This window comes from Pelecanus crispus, chromosome 11 (assembly GCF_030463565.1).
Source record: "Pelecanus crispus isolate bPelCri1 chromosome 11, bPelCri1.pri, whole genome shotgun sequence".
NCBI lineage: Eukaryota > Metazoa > Chordata > Aves > Pelecaniformes > Pelecanidae > Pelecanus > Pelecanus crispus.
In genome coordinates, this window is record NC_134653.1 from 39,006,387 (window position 1) to 39,029,377 (window position 22,991).

The following is a 22,991-nucleotide window of genomic DNA, read 5'->3' on the forward strand; positions in this document are numbered from 1 at the left end:
ATTGAAGCTAATTTTCTAATAACTGGAATGACTTTCTCTAAAAACCACTTTTTTTTTCCTTCAGTTTTCACTGCAGGAATAACTGACTTTAAAAGAGGAGTGTACTGTGCAGCTGATTTTCTTTAGAAAGAAAGTCTGAAAAACTTGTGGTTCTGCTGATAGCTGTTTCTATTTTAATTAGGTACATTGGACCTAGCACTGTGTTTGGTTCTAGTAGCAAACTTACTAATGTTGAGCAGTGGAGGTGTGTATCAATTCTCAGAAGCCATTCAGGAGGTAAGTTAAAAGATGTTGAATGAACATAATTTGCGTGTATTTGGAAAAAAAATTGGTTTTCAGTGTCACATTTTCTTGCTCGGAACATATATATTTGGTGACAAGTCAGTAATTACTTCTAAGAACAACAATGATAATCTAAAAGTAAATGTCATTTTTAATCAAGTGCTGATTTTCATACAAGTAGCTTCTGGCAATGTAGTAGAAAACTTCCAGCAACTATGTACTAGAAAAATTATCAACTAAGAAACTTATATTTTGCTATTTGCTAGCTTAAAAATGAATCTGAGTAAAGGAAGCTAAACTGTATTTTTATTTAAATAAATGTTCATCCTTGCAGTGAATAATCTCCTGGTTGGCAAAAGATAAAGTTATCATAAACCAAAGAATATGAATGTTTATTTAGAAAAAATAACTAAAGAGCAATGCAAAAGATGAATAAACAAGATAAATGCATTTTGCACCTGCTGACGTGAGTTATGATTAAAATCAAGATTGAAATTGCTTTGATCACTCCACGTGTGTTGGAATAAAGTGAGTGCATTGCAATAGCTGCTGTTGCTTTTTCATTCAAAACAAGACAAAATGCTTTATACAGGCATTAGTACTTCCTATAATTACTAAACATTGCATTCTCTGCCTTGGTTATTTTTTATTCCCCATTGAACATTATAAGTCACTCCCAATGAATGTTGCTATGTTCTTTCTTACCTTCCACTCTAGTGAGATGATAATCATTTCTTGGTGATAGAAAAAATGTTGCCACACAAGTTCTTTTTAAGAAGGTTTTTGGATTCTCTGATTACCATCAACATCTCTTATGGAAAATTTTTGTTTTTAAACAGATGTCATGGATGTAGCGTGGTCTCCACATGATGCCTGGCTGGCATCCTGTAGTGTGGATAACACTGTTGTCATCTGGAATGCTGTCAAATTTCCAGGTGAGAATTCTTACATTTCCCATGTGCAAGTTTATAAAGCTTTGTGACAAGCTCTTCCCTCCATGGGTGTATTTCACTGACTGAAAATCTCAATGTGGGAATGGGTTGTCTGTCTTTTGAGATGACATGCTTGCAATCTGATGAGTCAGTCCTTCTTCCAAGTTTGGATGGCAGCGAGCCATGGATTCCGCTCTGCTGCAGACAACAACTACATTCAGGTTGTGCTGCTGATTTTACATGAAGGTCATTATTACATGTATTTTCTTTTTCACCTTCTCTGCAAAATCCCAAATAAACAGAACTTCAGCTTGATATTACATCTATACGTGCATCTTTTTTTACCTGTTTCCTTTTTACTTACAGGACTTTCCATTCATTTGTCTTCAGAGGTCATTGTCTTATTTACCCAATTTTAAATGCTGCTGCTTAATAAGCATTGTGACTTTACGCGATGAAGGGGAGGAAGGACGGACTAGGGGAGCCTCACAGTAGCAGAAGCTCTGAAGTCTTACATTTGATGGCCATTTTCCTTCTTCCATTGCTGCACTGCTGGCAGTTCACAGCGTCCTGAGGCTGCTGTTTCTCAGGGACTGTGCTGGCAGATGCAGCCGGTGCACTGGGCAGCTTTAGTGACTTGCGAGGGTCCGCAGCAGATAGGGAGCAGGTGCCTTTATTTGGCTGCTTCTCACTGCATAGCTTGATGCAGGCTAAAACTCCCATTGTGTATTGCCCAGCCACTGCCATTTATTTTAGGGTTGCTTCCAATCCTCATATCGGAGTTTTTAGACTTCCAAGCTAGCTGTGTGGCCTGAGCAATATTCTGTGCCTCTTCTCTCACAGTCTGATAAGCAAGGGATTGACTGAAAGTGGGTTACCAGGTCTGCCAGGCTTGTGTGTCTGTTCAGTTGCAACTTTGACTTAGTTCATTTGGTGCACAAAACTGAATTTGTTGCAATAATCTTTGGGTACAGAGGAAAGGGTGAATGTTTAACTGAAGTTCCAGTTAAACCGCTGCTTTCCATAGCTTGAAAGTGCCATTCTGAGCTGTCTGGGCTCTGCTGGTCTTCCTGCTCTGATCTATTTCTTATAAAGAGTTTTGCACCCCTTATTCTGTCCAGAGTTCCCTTTCCCCGTTTTTTATATCACTCTTAGCTTAAATACAGGCTCCAGTTTGCTTGATATGTTGTTGTTTGTACATTAAAAGACGTTCTATTTAATACGCTGTTCAAAAAGATCTTGTATATCTCCTCAGTGGTCTGTCCTAAAGGAGATATCAGTAACTTCTCTCTATTCTCGATTTTGTGTGCACAGAAATTCTTGCCACTTTGAAGGGGCATTCTGGCTTGGTGAAAGGGCTGACCTGGGATCCTGTTGGAAAATATATTGCCTCTCAGGCTGATGATCGAAGTTTGAAGGTGTGGCGGACCATGGACTGGCAGTTGGAAACCAGCATCACAAAACCCTTTGATGAGGTACTTCAGAATGTGTGACCATTCAATGTGAATTCCTGTAGAATGAATGAAAATTGTAAGACTAACTCTGATCTGCACAAACATTAGTTAATTTAACAGTGCGAAATCAAATGAAACTATCAGATGGCAGATTCAAAAGGGGGGGGGGGGGGGAAGAGCTACTTTCTCACACGACTTATGATTAAATTGAGACTCTAATTGCCATTGGATGTTGTGGGTGCCAAAGGTTTATATGGGTTATGTAAACAATTAAGTAAATTCCTGGAAAATATAGAGGTTATTCCAAGGAAGTATTGGCACACTGATTACATTGTTCTAACCTTCTTCCCTTTGCATCTTCTATTGGCCATGAACAGAAATGAGAGAAGTATTTAGGAAGGATCTTTGGTCTGTCATCATAGGGCAGTTATGTGATGACTTTGATCAAGAGATCAAATTTCTGGGGACAGAAGCTGGTGCTTAGTGAATGGAGTGTTTTGCCACAATCTTATGGTATCATGATTAGTGCAATTACTGTTAGTAATAGACTGTAAACACCTAAATTCATGTGTGAGCTGGTGTTGCAAGCCGAAGCCTCATTGTTAACAGTTGGTGTGCTGCAGCCCTGTCGCTGACTAGGACTGTGATGAATACTGAGTGTACAGTATCCAAAAAGACTTAACATCTTCTTTCCTTTAAAGTTCTCCTCCTTTTGGTAGGGCTTCCTAAGTTACACTAGATCACCTGTATAAACATGTCTGAAGTGCTGAGAATTGTATGTAATGTCATTCTTTAATATTCACAAAAACCTTAATTTGTAATTATATTCCCTAAATGTAAAATTTAAATAGTTTGTATTAAAAATCCTTTGTTTGCCAAACACTTTCGAAGTCCTAGTATGGTGGGGTTTTTTTTTTATTCTTTTTGTCAGTGTGGAGGGACAACTCATGTGTTGCGTCTTAGCTGGTCACCTGATGGTCACTATCTTGTTTCTGCTCATGCAATGAATAATTCTGGACCTACTGCTCAGATCATTGAGAGAGATGGATGGAAAACCAACATGGATTTTGTAGGGCATCGGAAGGCAGTTACAGTAGTGGTGAGTGAGTGATAGTGATTTATCCCTGAAGTAAAACTTCTAATATGTGCTTTTTGATAATTTTATGCGTAAATGGGACAAGAGGTGGAGACAGGTGTCAGGATTAGAAAAGCAAATGCATGGTGGTGTTTAAAAAATGTCAACTTTACATGTTGGAAGCAATCAGCTTGCTCTTCTGATAAAAGAACTGGACATAGGTGAACCAGATAAGAAAGGGGAGTACAGGAGCATGTTAGGAATGCCAAACACTAACTTTGTTAGCTGTTCAGTGATATGATTAAAGTGACTTAGGTTTTTAGTGGGTTCCTGATTGCTAGTAAAATTAATACTATTTGCCATTCCTGTTAATGCATTCAGAAAGCCCCTTAAGAAAGCGTATGCTGCTTTTGTCAAAAGACAAAAGACTCTTACAAAAGACTCTTACAAAAGACAAAAGACTCTTACAGAGTCTGGTTAGGGACTTTGTTTCTATGAAATGCTTCTTTTTCACTCTTAAGTGGAAAACTTGCTTTTAAAGCAGATCTCCTGCTAAAATGTAATTACTGTAATAAAATTTGGGGCATCTCATTTATTCAGAAATTCAATCCAAAAATCTTCAAGAAGAAACAGAAGAATGGGAGCTCCACCAAGTCAAGTTGTCCCTACTGCTGTTGTGCTGTTGGTAGTAAGGATCGATCTCTTTCTGTCTGGGTAAGTGGTTTTTTGCTGCCTTTGACTAATGTGGTCATTTGGGTAACTTGAAGGTTTAGCACAAAGGTCATGTGTACAGCATTAAGTCTTGTATTTAGATTCATGTTTAGGTTTTTTTCTCTCTGTTAGCTGGGGGGAAGGAAGTGGATAGGTGTTAGTTCATTTCTCTAAAGCCAAGAGCAGCTAGAAGCCAGTGGCAGAGTATGTTGCCGTGGTTAAGGGGGAGGAACTGTTAAGGGAAATAATGTGTTTCCACAGTTAATAAATATAACTCAGCCCTGTCTTCTTCCTATGTCTTTACTCATTCTCCATGTAAGTCTTATAAGAAAAAGACTTTATTGTTTCTCCATGTTTAGCCCACCTACCCATTTATCACTCTTAGAGTCTAGCTTTGTTAGTCTTGCTTTTATGGGTACAGGGAGAATATAGCAGGCACAAGATAACTGTTTCTGAGCATATAGACGGCTCATCTCTCGGCTTCCTTCTGGCTTCAGTCCCTGGCTTCTGCCTTTGTTATGGAAAGGAATGTGAAAGTGAATGAGCTTTTTAAGTATATGTTCAAGTTTTCAATATCTAGTTTGGGTTTTGCTTTAAAATCGACACTAAAATTGTTATTCTGGCTAAGAGAAGGGTAGCTATTCTCACATTTATAAATGCAAGATGGGTTGTTTGGCAACTGCATAGGACAGGGAATAAATTTAACTGATTTGTAAAGCTTTGTGATGAGAACATGTGCCAGAACAGACCGATTGCTAACTGCAATCTACTATTTATAGATTCCAGTGTGATATTTATCCATCAATCGCTAAATGCATAACACTAAATCTGTTTCTGGCAATGCTACCAGTGCATACCCATATCAAAGTATCACTCTCAGTATATTTTACTTTCTATTTATACTATGATTTCATTTAGGGTGCCTGTTGAAGTTATACTAGGTATTACAGACGTGCAAAGTTATAGGCAGTCTTTGCCCTGCAGAGCTTAATAGACATGTATACAACACAGACCTATGGAAACATAAAAGAAATAACTGCTGAAGATGACTACTACACTACATCTGTGCACCTATGAGCATGAAACATCCTAGGCCATATTGACTTCTGCTTCATTTCAGTTGTACTATATACTATAAAGTCCACTGTTTTAACATTAAAGAGCTTATAATGTCTGATTTAGAACAGGTTACTGGGAATTTTCATATTCAGTTCTATATTACTAAGCTGATTTGGAAGTGTAGAGGAATCCTCTTTAAGAATAGTTGCAAGTCAAATTCCCTTTGCTCTTGATAGGCTTCATTTACTTAGGCAAGTAGTCTGAGTGAGGACATGGAAACCTAATCTGTTTTCTGTCTTCCTCTTGTGCTGGCAGTTTGCAACATCCTTATCTCAGTAAAGCTTAGAATAGAAGCTGTCTTTAGCATCTGCAGAATTACTTTTTGAGTTCTATGGCTGCAATGCAACGGCAAAGTTGGTTAAGAAATTCAGTCTGTGGTTTAGAAAGGAGGAGAGGTTTGAACGTCAGCTGTTCTTCTCCAAAGCTTCTCTGTGCCAGTAGTGGAATGGGTAACTAGGTGCTTCAGATACACCATCAGGCATACAGCTGTCTCCTGGCCAGATCTTGTTTGGTGAATATTGTCAGACTCTGGGAGAGTATTAATCTGGTAATATTTGTGGTAGCACAGAACTTCTAAATTGCTGAGTGTTGTTTCTTCTCTTTTAAGCTCACGTGTCTGAAACGACCTTTAGTTGTCATACACGAGCTGTTTGACAAGTCTATCATGGACATCTCCTGGTAAGTTGATTTCTGCTGTTTGTTACAAAAGCTGAAGTGTTGCTATCAATTTTAGGTACACACATTAAAAAAATTCCTTAGAATAGTGCAGGTCGTAGCTGTTGGAACACAAGTAATCGGTTCCTGAATTTTTTGGTTCTGCTGCAACATTTTTGTAGTAACATTAGCAACTAGCATGTGGTCACTTAAGATTGTGTAACATTAAAACTGAAAAAAAATTAATATATGTAGAACATGATGCAGTAAAATGCCTGTGGAATGAATTCCTACTTGTTATGATTCTCTGAAATTTTTTTCATAGAGTATGTATTTTATACCATGACATGGTGGACCTGGTGAGTGCATTACATCTTTGAAAAGTTACTGCGCTATCCAGTTATGACAAATTCAGGTGAACCTTCTAGGCCAATCTTTCCATCATGCTGAAGGAGATGATATCCCAAAAGAGAAAGTTCAGGGTTTGGGTCTTGTTTTGGGGTTTGGTTTTGGTTTTTTTTTTTTATGTTTTATACATACACTCACTCATTTATACATACAAGCACTGCTCAGTCATCATTTGAATACCTGAAGGATTTCATTGTATTAAAAAAGTAAATGCAATAGCTTTTGCTTTTGGTAAAAATGTAGTTATACCGTGTTGTCGCAGCGCCATGTGAGGGGTGTAAATTGCTGTGCTGAAAAGCAGCAGAAGCTGATCATGTAGCAAATCTCAGGGAGGGATAACGAACTACTACACCCAACCATACCCCATCCACAGGCCACAGCAGAAGGGCAAGTGCTGAGCTCTCCCCAGGAGGCTGCAGGACATCTCCAGTGACTTGGGTTGGGCTGGACATCCCACTTGCCAGCAGTCTGCTGTCCCAAATCTTGTTTTCCTCTTTCTGAAGTTAGTGGTGCTCTCTCTTCTCCTGCTTTCTTCCTAAGGCCTGGTCATAAAAATGCAGAAGTTAATAGTTCTTTATTCACTGCAAGACTTGAATAATAAGGGAGAAATAACTGTGAGACCACTCAGTAAATGGTATTAAAAATATACTCTGCACCTATGCAGAGTTAAGGGTTCTGTACAAGAGAAGACTAACATTTTTTTCATGATGGGCACACAGCTGATTACATAGGTTTTCTTAATTCTAGCAATTCCTAACTTCTGAAATTCCATCTTAATAGCTATAACAATCGTGGTGGCTTTATGCTGTAAATTTTAAAGCTTGTAATTGTATAACTTCCTGTTTTCTGTGTGTCGTGGATTTTGCTGTGAAGCTCAGTGAAGCATGATAGAAAGTTTTCAAAACCGAAACATTTTTCTTTCATTAATAGATTAAGGCTAGAAAGCCAGTAAATGGAGTATTTCATGAGAAGTGCTGCTATTGTTGTAGTACAATAGCTTTGAATAGTTTTGTTTTCCTGTAGTGTTTTTTATTTCTTCATCTGCAGTTTGCATATTTTTCATGGCATAAAGTCATTGGGAGTAATAGCTGGTTAAAATTTTGCAATTTCTGAGGGAATGGGTTTGTGGGATATTTGAGAGACAAAGGAGCATCAGGAAGCTTGTTATTTTATAATCTGTTTACAAATTGAAACGTATGGCTAAAATGTCAGTAATGTGGAATGTTCCCAGAAGCATGCTCCATTCTGAAAACAGACTGAGTAAATTCAGAGAAATCTGATACTATTATATTGTTATAGCTATCTCGTTTCTATTTAGAGTTTTAGACTTGGATCTATCGTCATAATACGTGAACATGATTATGTTTTCATGGAACAATTGCTTGGATCCAGGGGTCAATAGGAGCTCAGCAATTTTGTCTGCTAAGCAAGCAGAAAACTCATCAAGATTTTATCATTTTCTAACTTGGAGTAGCATTGGTTAGCCTAGTTACATGGTGCTGAGGCTAACTTCTCTGGATGTGATGCTATCAGGGCATTAGCCACCACGAAAAAAGATGTCTTCAAACACCTATAGCCATGATGCATGTAATATATTTTTTTAAGCCTTGCTGGACTCATTTGGATAGGATGTCAGCGTTCTGCCTGCCTCCCTTTCCTCTTCTGTTCTCTGTAACAAGTAATGTGTAAACCACTATGTCCCTGTCTCTGTGAGCTCTGTAATTGGAAGTTACTGGGTCAGCAGTCAAAACTCATCAAATATTTTTTTTTTTTCAAATGTGCAATAATAGGTTATATATGGACGGGTTGTAATTCCATTAAGACTCAAATGTATAGTTTCTCCTCTCTCTCTTCCACCAAGAAAACCTTTTGAGACCTCCAGAAGAGGGTTACAATAGATCCCCACGTACAAGAACATGTGCAGTTCGCTTAAAAACCCAAATAATGAACAACAACAAAATCAAGCATACATTCTTGCCTAGGACAGAGATTTTTGGACTGTGCTCAGGTGCACATCTTGCTTTCTTTTTATTGCTGTTGCTTCAGATAACGATAGAGAAGAGGCATTTACCCAGCATATAGAGCTTCTCTCTTAACAGTCTCATTCCTTCTCCTTCCTATTACGTTTATCTGGACTGTAAGCTCTTCAGAGGAATGGATGATCTGTTACTTGTTTCCCATGCATGATGAAGCTTCATCTTCCATGGGCCCCAAACAGCAGTTTGTACGGCCTTAAAAGAAGCGTATCGATTGCTTATCTGCTGAAGGCCCCTTTCTTCACCCAGTTCCATTAGCACGCAGATTTTGTACATCTTTGGAAGGAAATAAATTTATAATTTTCTCTCCTTGTTCGTTGTGAACAGTATTCTGGTTTACCCCTACTGAAAGGTCTTCATGGTGCTGATCATGCCATGGGCAGCTGTATTGTTCTAAAGTCACCTTCCTGTGTGCGGTTGCCAAAGGAATATTGGCACGCAGAATTCTGCTGTCCCTCACCCTGTCCCCTTGCTGTCCCACTTCTTTGGTTCCATCAGTAGTTGCTGTGATAATAAATCTTATGTTAAGATTTATTTTGAGCAATTTACTCTATTGTCCCTTTGCATCAATGAGAGATTGAAAACAAAGATGGACCTTTATTTCCTTCAGGACCCTTAATGGACTCGGTATCCTGGTGTGTTCCATGGATGGATCAGTGGCGTTTTTGGACTTTTCCCAGGATGAACTTGGAGATCCACTCAGCGAGGAAGAAAAGGTACAGTAAGCACTCGGAGAATCTGTGATCATATTTAAGGGGTGTATTGCTTCAATTAAAATATTGGACTATTTATAGAAGTATGTAGTGACTAATTTCCATATTACAGAAAAATCTGTTCTTTTTTTAATTTGTAAAGTAGACAAGAGTAGTCAAGAAATGAATTTGTGGTATTAGTTTCTATTCTGGAAAGAAAGTCTATTTGGAAAACATCCACTTGCTTACACATCATTACATATTTGAAGTAATTATTTGTCCAAGGAAACAAGGAGTGGGTGCTTCAAAACACTTTAAAATTCCTCTTTGACTTGCATATATGCAAGTCTTTTTAAACTGATTGCTGTTGGCTGTTTTTTCCTCTCATTGCTATTAGCAACTAGAGCTTTGAATTCCAATTATTTTACGTATTGATTTAGTGTTAGCTGAGAATATAAAGAAAAAAATCTGTAGCGTATAAATGATACAGAGGGCATTTGCATTTTATGGATTCCATTAGATTGTGTGATTCCGTTACATTATAATTAGTGATGTCATGCTAGCAGTTGTAGTCACTCTTTTTGTGTGATACATTTTTAATGCCCACAGAGCAACATTCATCAGTCCACCTATGGTAAAAGCCTAGCTATAATGACTGAAGCTCAGTTGTCTACCACCATTATTGAGAATCCAGAGATGCTCAAGTATCAACAGAGACAGCAACAGCAGCAGGCGGAGCAGAAGAACGCGTCGGTTAGGGAAGTACCTGGGACTGCGACGGCGGCTCCCAAAGTGGCAAGCATGGTTAACGGGGAGAGTTTGGAGGACATTAGAAAGGTAGGTGGTGTTGGATAGTGACTTTATAGTGTCGAGTACTAAGCCGATAAATATCAAACTGCTTATAAGAAAAACAATTTCTGCTTCCTTATTCGTGTTGAATGGCACCTTTCAGCCCAAGAATGGTCCACTTGACATTACTGGGACTTGCTGAAAAGTTAAAATGCTTTTAAGCAGAAGTAAGACTATGCGGAAAAAGGCTTGTTTCTACGATGTGTGCTAAATTCTCTGTGTGCAGAAGGGGAACCAAAGGTAGCTAATAGCAGTCCAGCTGTAGAACTGTGCTTCAGTTTCTCAATGAAGGAGGTTGAAAGCATTATTTAATTCTCCCCTAAACACAGAACACAACTTTTAATGAAGGATTCAATCCGCACAAATGAGAGTGTTTTGGACTTGACTGTAATGTGGAGAGAATCAGAATTCCATTGTACTTTGTACTATATGAACTTCTAGTTGAAAAACACCTACTGTTGGTCAAAAAAACATTGTGGTATTAAAACACACTTTTATTAATAAAAACGTAGATTGATTCTATTTATGCAATAATAGCATGTTTCAAAGACAATATAGAAGAAATCTTTGTTAACAGATTTTTAATGGAGGAACATCTTTCATCTAATACACCTATTCTTGTCAGGTGTAAAAAGAAAAAAAGCATTTTGTGTTTATTGGAAATAATGATGAAATATATTTCCTAACAGAATCTCTTAAAAAAACAAGTTGAAACACGAACAGCAGATGGTCGGAGAAGGATCACACCTCTCTGCATAGCTCAGCTGGACACTGGGTATGTTTGGAAGTGGTCTTTAACATTACGGTGTTGTGTTTTGTTTTGTTTTTTCTGATGCAAACTAAGAATTAAGACTTTATTCTTATGGCATCTAAAGCACTTGCTGGAAATACCTTGTGTATGTTTACGGAATATAGTTTCAACCTATGTTCTCTTAGCTACAAGGTCTCATTTCTAATATATAAGGCTAATTCTTATTATCTGCCTTTATAGATGAGTGAACAATACTCATGTATTGCAGGTTCATATCTACATTAATAGTAGCTTTAGTGTCCTTTGTGAGAAATTACTCTGGGAAGCTACGTGTTGGTGGTTTATTTAGGTTGTATATGAGCATCCACATGTGGAAAAGGGAAGAATGGAATAAATAGTTAAAATGATTCTTTTTCAATTATTTTTAAAGTGTTTTCAATAAATGTATTTGTGGTTTGTCTTTTTGCTTAGGGATTTTTCTACAGCATTTTTCAACAGCATCCCAATATCTGGATCTCTGTCTGGCTCAATGATGTCTTCTCAAAGTAACCAGCAGCTCATGTCATTAGATTCTAATGCAGCAAATTCCCTTAATATTTCAAAGCCTTCTGTAGAGCCAACAGCAGCCAGTCTAAAACCAACAGATGATACAGCCAATAAAGATGGGTCAGTATTTGCAGTTTTGTTTTCCACTTATATGACTCTATTTAGTTTTTAATTCTTGTTTACAGTTCTGTAATCAACCAATTATTATTGTGGTTTCCTTGCCTCAAAACTTCAAGAATATGACATTCCTGAAAACAGCAAGATTTTATTAGTATTTGGTTATTTTAAATAGTGATAAATCAGTAACGAATATATTTGTATGTATAGTTCTGGAAATGAACTTCAATGCAATGAGGTACACAGTTGATTGCTAATGCTCTAACAAATTGGCTTGCTTATAGATTACTGGGTTGCTCTTAGTAAATAATAGAAGGTTTTCCATCAATGGAAGTAATGAAGCCTGTTTTCCATCAAATTCTGTCCTGTGTCCTGTAGATCTCCTCTCTTCAAATATGGTGGTACTTCTTCCCTGTATAACAACCCCATCAGAGCCCAGTGGCAATGACTTGTCAAGGCACATATGCTGGCTGGGCAGTGTGTCTTTCAAATTAATTATGGAACAACTAAATTTTACTTGCCTTTCCCTCAGTGGTAACACTGACTTGGTTTCTTCTCCTCAATGTGTTTTTATAGCATTTGTAAGAGCACAATGTCATTGGGACCTCTACCACTCCATCAAACTGAGTTGAAATTGGCCACAGATTAAAAAATGAGTGGGTAGACTATGAGAAATGATTGACAGATGAAACTATTAAGTCTCCTTTTCTTTGGAAATTGGACTTCTAACAGCTTTTTAGTAAAAAACATCAGTTATCTTAGAGCCATTCTTTCTTTCAATTAATTCTCTGAATGAATTGAAAAGTCTCTAAAGTAAACAGCTATTCAAATAACAGATCCCTGGAATGCTTTACTGTGGGGAAAACACATTCCTTTGCCTTAGAGTTATGCTTGGAAAGGCCTAATAATTAGTTTAGATTCGACAACAACAACAGAATTTCAAAACCTGGCATGAATTGTTTCAGCCCAAATTGTTTGATTGATAAACAGTGGAATATAATCTTGTAATGGAAAGTATTTGATAACCTGAACAAGGGGTAAAACCAGGAACCCCAGTCATTGCTTAAAATAGTGATCCTTTCCCTTTGGGTACATAAGTACCAGCTGAAAGTAACATTTCATTTCTGAATTAAAAATACATAATGAATGAATTAGGGTCTTTTAATCCAGATCTACCTGTGTGGCCACATGAAGCTCTTAGCTCTGAGATGTATTATAAGCAGCTCTTGAGAGTAGGCAAAGGTTGCAAGATACTGATATGTGAAAGGGGAAAAAGCATATCATAATTCATGTGTGTACTTGAGTGAAAGGTTTGCAGTATGGTTTCTGGCCAGTGTAATGAATGCTAGCTAGTCGTTATGAGCAATACAGGTTACCAGTGCTAAATTTCTTTCAATCCTTGTTTTCCTGTCCCTTTTACTGACAGTGTAAATGCTACCTCTGCCTCAACTGCTCCTCCTGCATCATCTTCCTCTGTGTTGACAACTCCATCCAAGATTGAACCTATGAAAGCATTTGATTCTAGATTTACAGAACGATCCAAAGCCACCTCAGGGACTGCTGTTGTAACAAATACAAATCAGACTGTTGTGGACAGGTAAGACATAGCCTGGGGGCAAAAAAAGAGGAGGATAGCAATGTAGAGGGTTAAAACAACGCTGATTCTCTGTGGTGTGGATGTCATGGTGCTGGCTCTCTGTCTTGGGTGTTTTCCACAATTGGAAGGAAGGAGACGGCTGTGAATAGGTAAATTCTTTGCTGGCAGTATCCCTTTGTACATTTGTCTCTGGCATTTGGGACCAAGCAGACTCTTCAAAATATTCTGAGTTAAAACTACTGTTACAAGGGGCTGCGCGTGCCTGTACCTCCATGTGTGGCTGCATGCATCTGTGCTCCTTAGAAGACAAAAATAGCCAGCCTGCATCTCTGTACAAGAGTGAGATTTACTTCAAGATAAATTACCATACGTGTCTGCAGAGGACTTGTCATCGTAAGAGCTGCAGATGTATTTCAGCTTTATGCCTTGAAGGCATGCAGAGAAGATGCTTTGATTTTAAGGGTTTTTGGCTCTGGATCCACATGATTTTAAAAAAAAGAAGAAAGCCTTTGGTTTTGTGACATAGTGTGTTGTGGTATAAGGATCCCTGCTTCACCAAAACACATGATAGAAAAAATAGCAGTCTTGGGCAAGAAGTAGGTAGTGCCCCAACTTAATATCAATAAAATGTGTTTTTACTAAGTACCTCAATATTTTTATATCAAAAGTTTTAACCATATGATGCAGAAGAAAGATGTATTACATTACTCTCATAAGTGCTTGTAATGTGTCAGTAAAGTATGGATAAAAGTGTATTGTATGGCATAATTCAGAAGCCAGAGAAAAAAGGTTTGGATTACGCAAGATATTTCTAGGAAGCTGAGTGGTTATGGAATAAGTGGCAAAACATTGTGGTGAGTTAATAAGCAGCTATTGGAGGGAATGGGAAGAGTATGATTAAATGACCTATTTTAGTGCATAATGGTTAACAAAAGAGTTTACAGGGATTTGTACTTTGTCGTCTTTAGTTATATTGTATTCCTGAAATGGAAAATGGAGCAGTGAGGTCATTTGTATGGTTTGCAGATACGCATCTTTCTTACAGTAGTTGGAACTAAATAGGACAATTTTGGGGGATAGACAACAGAATGACAAATGAAGTTCTGCATGAGTAAGCAGAAAGCGTAATGTCCATTGGAGGGGAAAAGGTGAACTACTCTTGCATCTCAGAGTGCTGAATTATTTGTACCAACCCAGGGAAAGAGATCTGATTATAATTGGAACTGAATGCTAAAATAAAGTTGTTGTTTACAGCTTTATCCAGTTGCTAACTGCTAGTTTGATTAGTTTTTTTTTTTTTTTTTAAGGTGAGAATATGTCTGATCAGCTTACACATATATATATTGCACATTGTACTTTTGTGGAGGATTTGCCATACCTCTTCAGCGTCCTTCTCTTGCCTTTGTGCATATTGAAATACATGCAAACAAGGCTAAGCATGTATCTTATTACCTACAAGAAGGCAGCGCGTAGGATATGTGGCAGCTTTTGGAATCAGCTTATATAAAATGTAAAATACTTTTTTTTTACTTGCTCAGACTGAAGGATCAGAATTTAATTAAAGACAATAAGCCCAAGGATATTCTGGAGAGCAGCAGTGACAGTGAAGAGAAGATTCCAGCTGCTAAACCACTCAGTGCACCCAAGCGGAAACTGGAACTTGAGGGAGAAACAGTAGAAAAGAAGAAAAAAGGAAGGCCTCGAAAAGACTCCAGACTTGTACCAGTAACTTTAACTGTTCAGGTGAAATAAATAGATTCATTGTGGCTTTCAATGTTCATTTAATAGTCAGTCCCATGTTGACTCATTCCATCAGGTCAGGAAAACACAGAATTTTTAGCCATCCCTCTTCCTTGCCTTTTAAACTTACTCTTTTTAAAATTTAAGATTATAAAAGGAAATGCACGTGGTATGGCAATTGTGTCCATCCTTTCTATAAATATACAGCTACTTAGTAAACGGTACCAGTGTGCCAAGTAGTGATAGCCTGCCAAATGCCTGTGTCGAATAAAATGAAACATCATTAGTGTTTGGTGTTCTTTGATGGGGAGTGGCCCAAGCACAAGAGAGTGACTTGGATATGATGACTCAAATGGTTATGAATTTCCTAGGAACCGTGTAGTAGTAAGTTGCATTAGAGTTTCCGTCATTTTTAGGGCATATAGACCCCTCTGTTTTCAGTATTCAGAGCTTAGCTTTTCCATGCAATATACCAGAATTTCCATTAATTAGTTCCAGCTGAAAGGTGTGTGGGGGTGTGTATATAAAAAAAAAAAAGACCACATATATTTTGTTTTGTTTTTTTAGCTCTTAGAAGCTATATTAAAAAAATTGTATTTATGCAACTAATTGGAAAAAGATTAATATTTGCAATTGGCATTATTTGGAATTTTTTTAAAAAAGTTTTTCAAATTCAATCTATATTTTAGAATATCTTTGGTTTTAACTTTTTTTAATAGAAAAAATTAACCACTTCTGCAATTTCTTTCTTTTTTTCCAGTCCCCAGCTACGCTGGCCTCTGAGAAGGATGCTGCCTGCATCTCTGCACCAGCATTAGCACTTAAGCTGCCGACCCCAGTCCCACAGAAATCGTTTACTTTGCAAGTAAGTGGACTATAAAGGGGAAAAAAAGCTTAATACTTTAAAAAAATCCTGCTTTTTTTAAATATTATTACATTATTCAGGATCCTTTGATAAATGAATGTTTGAATATGTGTATTTGTTCAAGCAAGCAAGCAAGATGGTACACTTCAGCTTCTAAGGATATGTCTGTATGAGAAAAGTTAATGGCAAATCAGCTAAAAATAGGACACTTCTGAACAAGCTAAACTTCAAAGAGGAATACCTCTGGTTCATCAGTCCCTCCTCCTGGTTAACCAAGGTGTGTCGTAAAGATAAGAGGCTCCGACGGGAGTAACTGCTGCATTGTTATTACGGTTATGTTGGTAGTACACTGCTGAAGAGAAGAAACAAGTTCTTTCTGAGAGCTCTCTGGAGATGCTCTACATCTGAAGAGACTGGCAAATACTATTACTTTAGGTATTTATGGAATAATTTTTCTGCGTGTTTAGGCTGTGGTAGTCTGGTTCTAACTGCAAGACTGTGGGGAGACTGGGCACATCTAGACTTGATCTGGTGCCATTAATTAGGAAGCACAGACTAGCACAACTTTTCTTCATTCTTACGCTCTGAATACAAAGAAATTTGTGTTCTAGACAAGACTGATTTTCAGAGGTCTCCTCCTTTTGAAGTGCCACAGTGTATTTTGAAGCCATCTTAAACAGAGAATGCCATACTTAAATCCATTCTTAAAGCCAGCATTGTTTTGGATCTAATAGTAGTTGCTGCTTTTTTGAGTAGTTCTTTTCCTCTTCCAAAAAGTATTTTACTTTATTTGTTTTTCAGATAAGTTCAGATCCATCAATGTACCTTGAAGTGGAGAATGAAATGACCACAGTAGGAGGTTCAAAGCTGAGCAGGTTAAAGTGTAATCGAGAAGGAAAGGAATGGGAGACGGTCCTCACCAGTCGAATTCTCACTGCGGCAGGAAGTTGGTAAGAGAGTATAGTTTGGAGGAAGTGGGAGCCTGCAGAAGATAAGTAGTCCTGAAGGCCAGAAAACATTTTTAGGGGTACAAAAGTACACTTTACAGAAAGTTAATTACGCCTAAACCCACATATTTAGAAATAAGCAGAGGCTCTAAAAGTTTGGGGGTTTTTTCCCTACTTATTTAGAAAAGTTGATTAACTGGATCACTTCTGTTAGGGATTTTTGTGATTCTTTGTGCTTGCTCAAGATGTCCTATTTCTCTTCCACCTAACCTGGTCTTAATACATTGGTGCTCTTAAACTCTTATCCTGTGGAGTTTTTTGTAGGGATTCTGACTTATTTCTGTTGACTACTGCTATTTGCTGATTTTATCCCCCCCATTGTAATTCTTACACAATCTTTCTTAATAAATGTTTTGTGGATAAAAATGTGTACTGCTTTTAGTCTTAAGACCAGTTCAAGTATTAGCTCTATGCAGTCGTAAAGCATCAGAAATTCTCATTAGCCAGTTACAACTATTTTCCTGTATACTTACATTTCTCCTTTAAATTTCTTCATTAAAGTGGACTAAATCATGGTAAGTGACAGTTGTTCAAGTGCTAACTACTAAAGAGTGAAAAATTTGAATGTTCTGTGACGTAGAAATATTTTCCTGAGTCTTTTGATATTTTTTATCAACTTTGCTTAGTTCCAACCTCAGAGTTCAAATTGAAAGTATGTTTCTGAAGCCTGAGCCATGAGATTCAGTATTTGTCACAGTTTTTTTCAAACTTTTTTTTTGAGTTGTATGCCGATTCTTCAGTAACACCCTTATGTTGTTAATATTTGTAGTTAGTAATAGCTTTTATTACACAGGCAAGCATAGTTGAAAAAATCAGACAAGCTTGCAGACATATAATGCTTTGTCTAGGTCTGGAAAAACAAGCAGTGGATTTTAAAGCTAAATACAAATTCATGCCTGAAGAAGAGCTTGTGTATACCCCAAGGCTTTTCTGGTATTTCTAACAATGCCACTTGGTCTAATAAAAGATACTGTCTTGGCCTGCAAACCTTCTGCCCATCTCCTTAGACCATCATAGTTATATCCAAATTAAGGAGGCATAGAACACACCTATAGATAATCTGTGTGCTTTTTGAACTTTTCCTTTGTTACCCAGGATTTTTTAAAAGCTGTAATAGTTACTTTTTGGGCAATTAGCCCAAGTTCTATGATAAATGAAGAAATCAGTCTGGTTTTATGCTACTTGCATTTGACAAAACGTAAATGTTTCTTTTTGATCTATCTCTCTCTCTCTCTCTCTTTTTTTTTTTTAGTGAGATTGTAAGTGTAGCCTGTGAAAAACGAACGTTGTCAGTATTTTCAGCTTGCGGTCGTCGCCTTCTTCCCCCTATAATATTGAATACAGCCATTTCCACCCTACATTGCACAGGTTCTTACATCATGGCTCTCACCACTGCTGCTACGCTCTCTGTTTGGTAAGTACCGTGTGAGGCTGCAGCAGCTGCCTGGGCTGATTTTTGTAGGTAACTGTTCAGTTGTGTCAGTGCATTGCTGTTGAAACTGAGGCTTAAACCAAATCAGGTCTGAACACAAGTCTATTTTTCGATATAATATGAAGAGTTAATTGGGCAGGACTTGAAGCCTGTTTCTTTTCTGTTCTGGAATGGTCCATAATGTTGAATTTGATTCTAGAAGGAAGATAGACGATCAGCTAGAAGTTACTAGTTTAAACAGCCTCCCTAGGATAGACTTGTGTCATGCATATGGAATGAACTGAGGGGAGGAAAAGGAGAAATATGGATATTTCCAACTTCCATCATACTTAGCCAATAAAGTACATGAGTTTCAGAGTTAGAAGTACTCTAGCCATCTTCAAGATACCAAGATAAAAACTGCAGTAATTGTTCGCAGTTGTTGAATTTAATCTAATGTCTCGTGCAAGTCAGAGCTCCTAAGGAGGTATTTGGATCCTTAGTGTTTGCTTAGCTGTAATGAGGTTTCCTGATAAAGAGCCATAAAAGTTGTTATCTGCTGTTGACTTCTGTCTTGCCTTAAGGGGTTCGAGTTTGCCAAAGTAATTCTGTTGAAGCAATGGAAGAAAATGTCAAAACAAAAAAAAAAAAAAACCAAACTCAAAAACAGCCCTCCACTTTGTCAGGAATATTGAAGTAGTGCATTTGTTAAATGATTTTGGAGCTTTCAGTTGTTTTTAAACTGCAGACTTGTCCCTTCGTCTTTTTCAGGGATGTTCACAAGCAGGCAGCCATTGTTAGAGATGAGTCTTTGCAAACAATATTTTCAGGTAATAAGTCATTTATTTCCCAACCTTTGAGCCCACCTGTACTATTTAGTGCGATTTATGAATATGCTGAAATTTTACAAAACCTGAAAAGCCTATACAAATAATTTTACTTTGTTACTGTGTAATAAAGGGAAGTCATTGGCAATGTTGAAATACAGTAGAAATAACTGAGATGAGACTATCAGCAGTTAACAGACTTGTACAAGATCCTGTAGCTTATTCTGGCTTGCTTCTGAATGTGAAGATTCAGTGTTGTGAAGATCACAAACCAAATATTTTACGTAAGTCTGCTATTATCGTAATTTCTCTGTGTGCACTTTGCATGTATATTATCTTAATGATGAACACCAACTGATTGTCTCAAATCCGTTATTTCAAATTCTTCAGTTTTTATCATTGCCAATGACTGGCACAAAACAAGTTATCAAAAAAGCAGTGTTTCGGAGCATATTGGCTTCTGTTTCAGCTTTAATCCATACAGTGCTAATCAAAACTACCTACAGAAGTAGTTGTACTAGCAGTTTGCAAATGCCTACATGCACAAACCCTGGGCGTGGGATATGCTGGGAAATGAGAGACTCCAGCTATCCCACTTACACTACGTTCTTAGAGAGCACACTTTTCTAAGTATGCTGTTTTTTTAGAATGGGAAAAAGAAAGATAAAGGCTTCTTAGGTTACAGAAGACATGGCGGAATTGCTGAAGATTGCCCCTAGGTATGGAGAATGTTTCGAATTAAGCCAATGTTCTGTATAAACTGCAACATCAAGATTGATAATATATTTTGCAAAAGAGTGATTTTAATGCTACTGCGCTGAGCCTGGTGCTTACCATCAGTGAGTATCTTGTGTCTTGACCTTCCTGTCAGTGCTTGAGAATAACATTTAATGAACCTTTTTCTGTTGGTTGCTATGAGTGATAATTAATAGTGGATAGCATTTTTTACCATTATGAATGTTATGCAAGACTCCAAAAGAAATACCCTGGTCTGATTTGACTTGTAGGAAGTGATGCAACTGTCTCTCAGATCTTGCTGACTCAGCATGGTATACCTGTAATGAGCATGTCCGATGGAAAGGCATACTGTTTTAATCCTTCTCTTTCTACATGGTAAGTTATATATTATTTCCTGCTTTTACAACTTAGCCGAACCGACATGTATTCTGATTTACTGTTTCACTCCATATTTTGAAGGTTAGTCTGAGTTGGAACACATGCCAGGCCTAGTTTTGCTTCGGTTCACTATTGTATGTCTATGCTTTATTATATTCTTACAATTTGTTATGTTTAAAATAAATTTTAAAAATTAAAAAGTTGAACTACAGCATACTTTATCACTCTTTCCTACACGGTGCATACTCCTTTATTTATTAACATACACCTATGTATACTTTTGCTGACGTACATCAGTTGAATCTGTCAAGCAGTTGGTGATGATTAAAGATTCACTTTTTTACACAAAAGAACAGAGTTCTGGAAAAATTGTCAAAACAATTTTCAGGGTTTAGTTGGGAGTTTAGACATGTTAAAATTATTTTGCCCATTCTCCAGAGAAAATGACCTATGCATTCCAATCCTGAATGTGTATGTGCCTGACTTTGTCAGTCCCCTTCACTCCTTAATATTTTTTTGGATCTGATGACCAGTCAAGTTTGAAGAGAGCTCTTTGTCTCCAAGATGTAAAAGTTTAATGAAGATAGTAAGTCAGGTAAGGGGGGAGGGAAGAAATTATACCTCGGAGAATTCCCATGGAAGAGTCATTACTGATGTCCTAAACAGAAGGAAAGGATACGTAAGAGTCTGTGCCTTATTGGGAATCAGATAGGCTTTCCCCATGGATTCTCTTACTTCTGTCAAGGCGTAAGTTCCCATTAAAAAACTTCCATGGTTAAATTATTTACAGTGTCTTTCCAAAATAGATTCTTTGTTGTCTTTCTAAGAGGAAAAAACATGTTTCAGTCTTAATATAATTGTAGTACTTAGTGTAACGAGCATGCTTGATGAAAGGGCTTATTGTTTTAATTCCTCCTTTGAATAATTGTTAATAGTCAACTACTTGATGTGAATCCTTTGGAAAAGAAAAAACACCTTATTTGTTCTTTAGATAAACTGAGAAATTATGCAGAAATTTTCCCAGTCAGTAAGGAGCAGAGGACAGGCTCTCAGCCATAATACTGAATTTGCTGTCATTTCTTAGTGTGTGCCACAGCTTTGGAAATATATGGAAGAGCAATCTCTTTAGTCATCATACAAATTTAAACATGATAAAGCAGTAGAGGGTATTTTAAATATTTATGCCATTTTAACCTCTGAGTTGTCTGGAGGTCTAAACTTAGCATTGGTTTGAGCCACTGATTCTCTTGGCATCTCAAACCAGTGAAAATGATATCCTTGATTGTGTGGAAATGCGAGCTCTAACTGTAATGTATGGGAAAGATTGTCAACGGGTGTGATCTGTGACGACTTGTCGGGGGGGGGGGGGGGGGGGGGACCCGGACATGAGGTAAAATCAGGTTCTTAACGAGAAAGTCATTACTGTGTTCACTCCAGGCTCTGTTCTGGGGCATGACTTACTATTATTAGATGTAAAATGACAAGTATAAAGTTCATTTCCGTCAAAACTAATGCTAAATTGTATTACACAATCAATACTTTGAACTTTGGGGGTGGGGGGGACAGCACAAGCAGAATTTGGACATGGAGTGTGAACAGTTGGGGTCCGTGGAATTCCCGAGCGCCTCAGTGATATTTTTTTCGTTATCTGTGAAAACACAAGTTGGGCTTTGAGGCAGAACAGAGCTGGATCCCCTGATAACACTGCCTGCTCTCCTCAAACTTAATTTTTGTTTGTTTGCTTTTTTCCCAGGAATCTTGTTTCTGACAAACAGGACTCTCTAGCACAATGTGCAGACTTCAGGAATAGTTTACCATCCCAAGAAGCCATGCTGTGTTCTGGGCCCTTAGCTGTAATACAGGGACGAACGTCAAAGTATGCACTTAATTGCTTTGTTTGATCAGCATGTTTGTCTCTTTCTTTCCGTATTATTTATTCATGTGCTTGAATCAGTGAATTAATTCTTAAGATGCTAATGGCACTGAAAATTATCAGTAGCTCATAGAGTGTCTTTTTTTTAACCCTTTGCACATTTATAGTCTATCTTAATGTTATTTTAAGATTCTTTGGGGGGCAGGAAAGCATGTTCTAAACTTAATCATTTTAACGCTCTTCTTTATTGGATGGATAAAGAATTTAACAATTCTGTACATGTAATATTTTGAATAGCTAAACTGAATTTCTTACATTTTACATCTTAATTTTTTGTTTACCAGCTTTGGAGTAGGCCGACAAATTTTGAGTAGTTCAGTTGTCCCCAAGGGATCTATTTAATGAAGTCTTTGAGAAAGTTGAGTGATTAGTCTTATAATGCATATTTTTAACATCTGCAAATATCACCAGGGAATTGTGTGAGCCAGAGCAGACTCCTGTAGGTAATTTAATAGACCATCCTCACCTGGTTTTGAGTTAGATTTCCCAGGCAGATTTCCGTGCTGTTTCTGTCCTTCACATCTGAGTTTAATTTTTTTTGGTGAGAAAAACATAGAGTTGTATGATTTTATTGCTGTTCTCTTGGGAGAGGAATTAATTGGGAAATGTATTTGAAATCCAAACAACCAACACTCTCTTTTAGAGAGAGAGAGAAAATATCAGACTGAAAAATTAGCATTTTTTTCAAAAAGGAAATAATTGGTCACTTTTTTCAAATTAGCCTTCTTAGGACAATACTTTTTTTTTTTTCAAGAAATCCTTTAAATGCTTTAGGCTAACTTTATATCTTGTGTTTGTTTTGTGACTTTCACCTGTGAGGGGCAAAGAAAGGTAAAGACAGTCGTCTTAATTTCCTATAAACATTCAGG

At 37.4% G+C, this 22,991-nt stretch overlaps 1 protein-coding gene across 1 annotated transcript in view; it reads left to right on the forward strand.

Annotated features, from left to right (window-relative positions):
• HIRA (histone cell cycle regulator) overlaps positions 1–22,991 on the forward strand; it is a 38,033-nt gene that overhangs the window by 10,989 nt on the left and 4,053 nt on the right. Inside the window, exons 5-22 of the mRNA XM_075718797.1 lie at positions 182–276; positions 1,122–1,217; positions 2,529–2,689; positions 3,600–3,767; positions 4,344–4,457; positions 6,181–6,251; positions 9,282–9,387; positions 9,973–10,200; positions 10,902–10,987; positions 11,435–11,629; positions 13,053–13,223; positions 14,762–14,966; positions 15,724–15,828; positions 16,630–16,778; positions 18,088–18,249; positions 19,018–19,076; positions 20,081–20,186; positions 21,943–22,065. Of these exons, the coding sequence (XP_075574912.1) occupies positions 182–276; positions 1,122–1,217; positions 2,529–2,689; positions 3,600–3,767; positions 4,344–4,457; positions 6,181–6,251; positions 9,282–9,387; positions 9,973–10,200; positions 10,902–10,987; positions 11,435–11,629; positions 13,053–13,223; positions 14,762–14,966; positions 15,724–15,828; positions 16,630–16,778; positions 18,088–18,249; positions 19,018–19,076; positions 20,081–20,186; positions 21,943–22,065 (2,400 nt within the window). The remainder of the gene's footprint in view (positions 1–181; positions 277–1,121; positions 1,218–2,528; positions 2,690–3,599; positions 3,768–4,343; positions 4,458–6,180; positions 6,252–9,281; positions 9,388–9,972; positions 10,201–10,901; positions 10,988–11,434; positions 11,630–13,052; positions 13,224–14,761; positions 14,967–15,723; positions 15,829–16,629; positions 16,779–18,087; positions 18,250–19,017; positions 19,077–20,080; positions 20,187–21,942; positions 22,066–22,991) is intronic.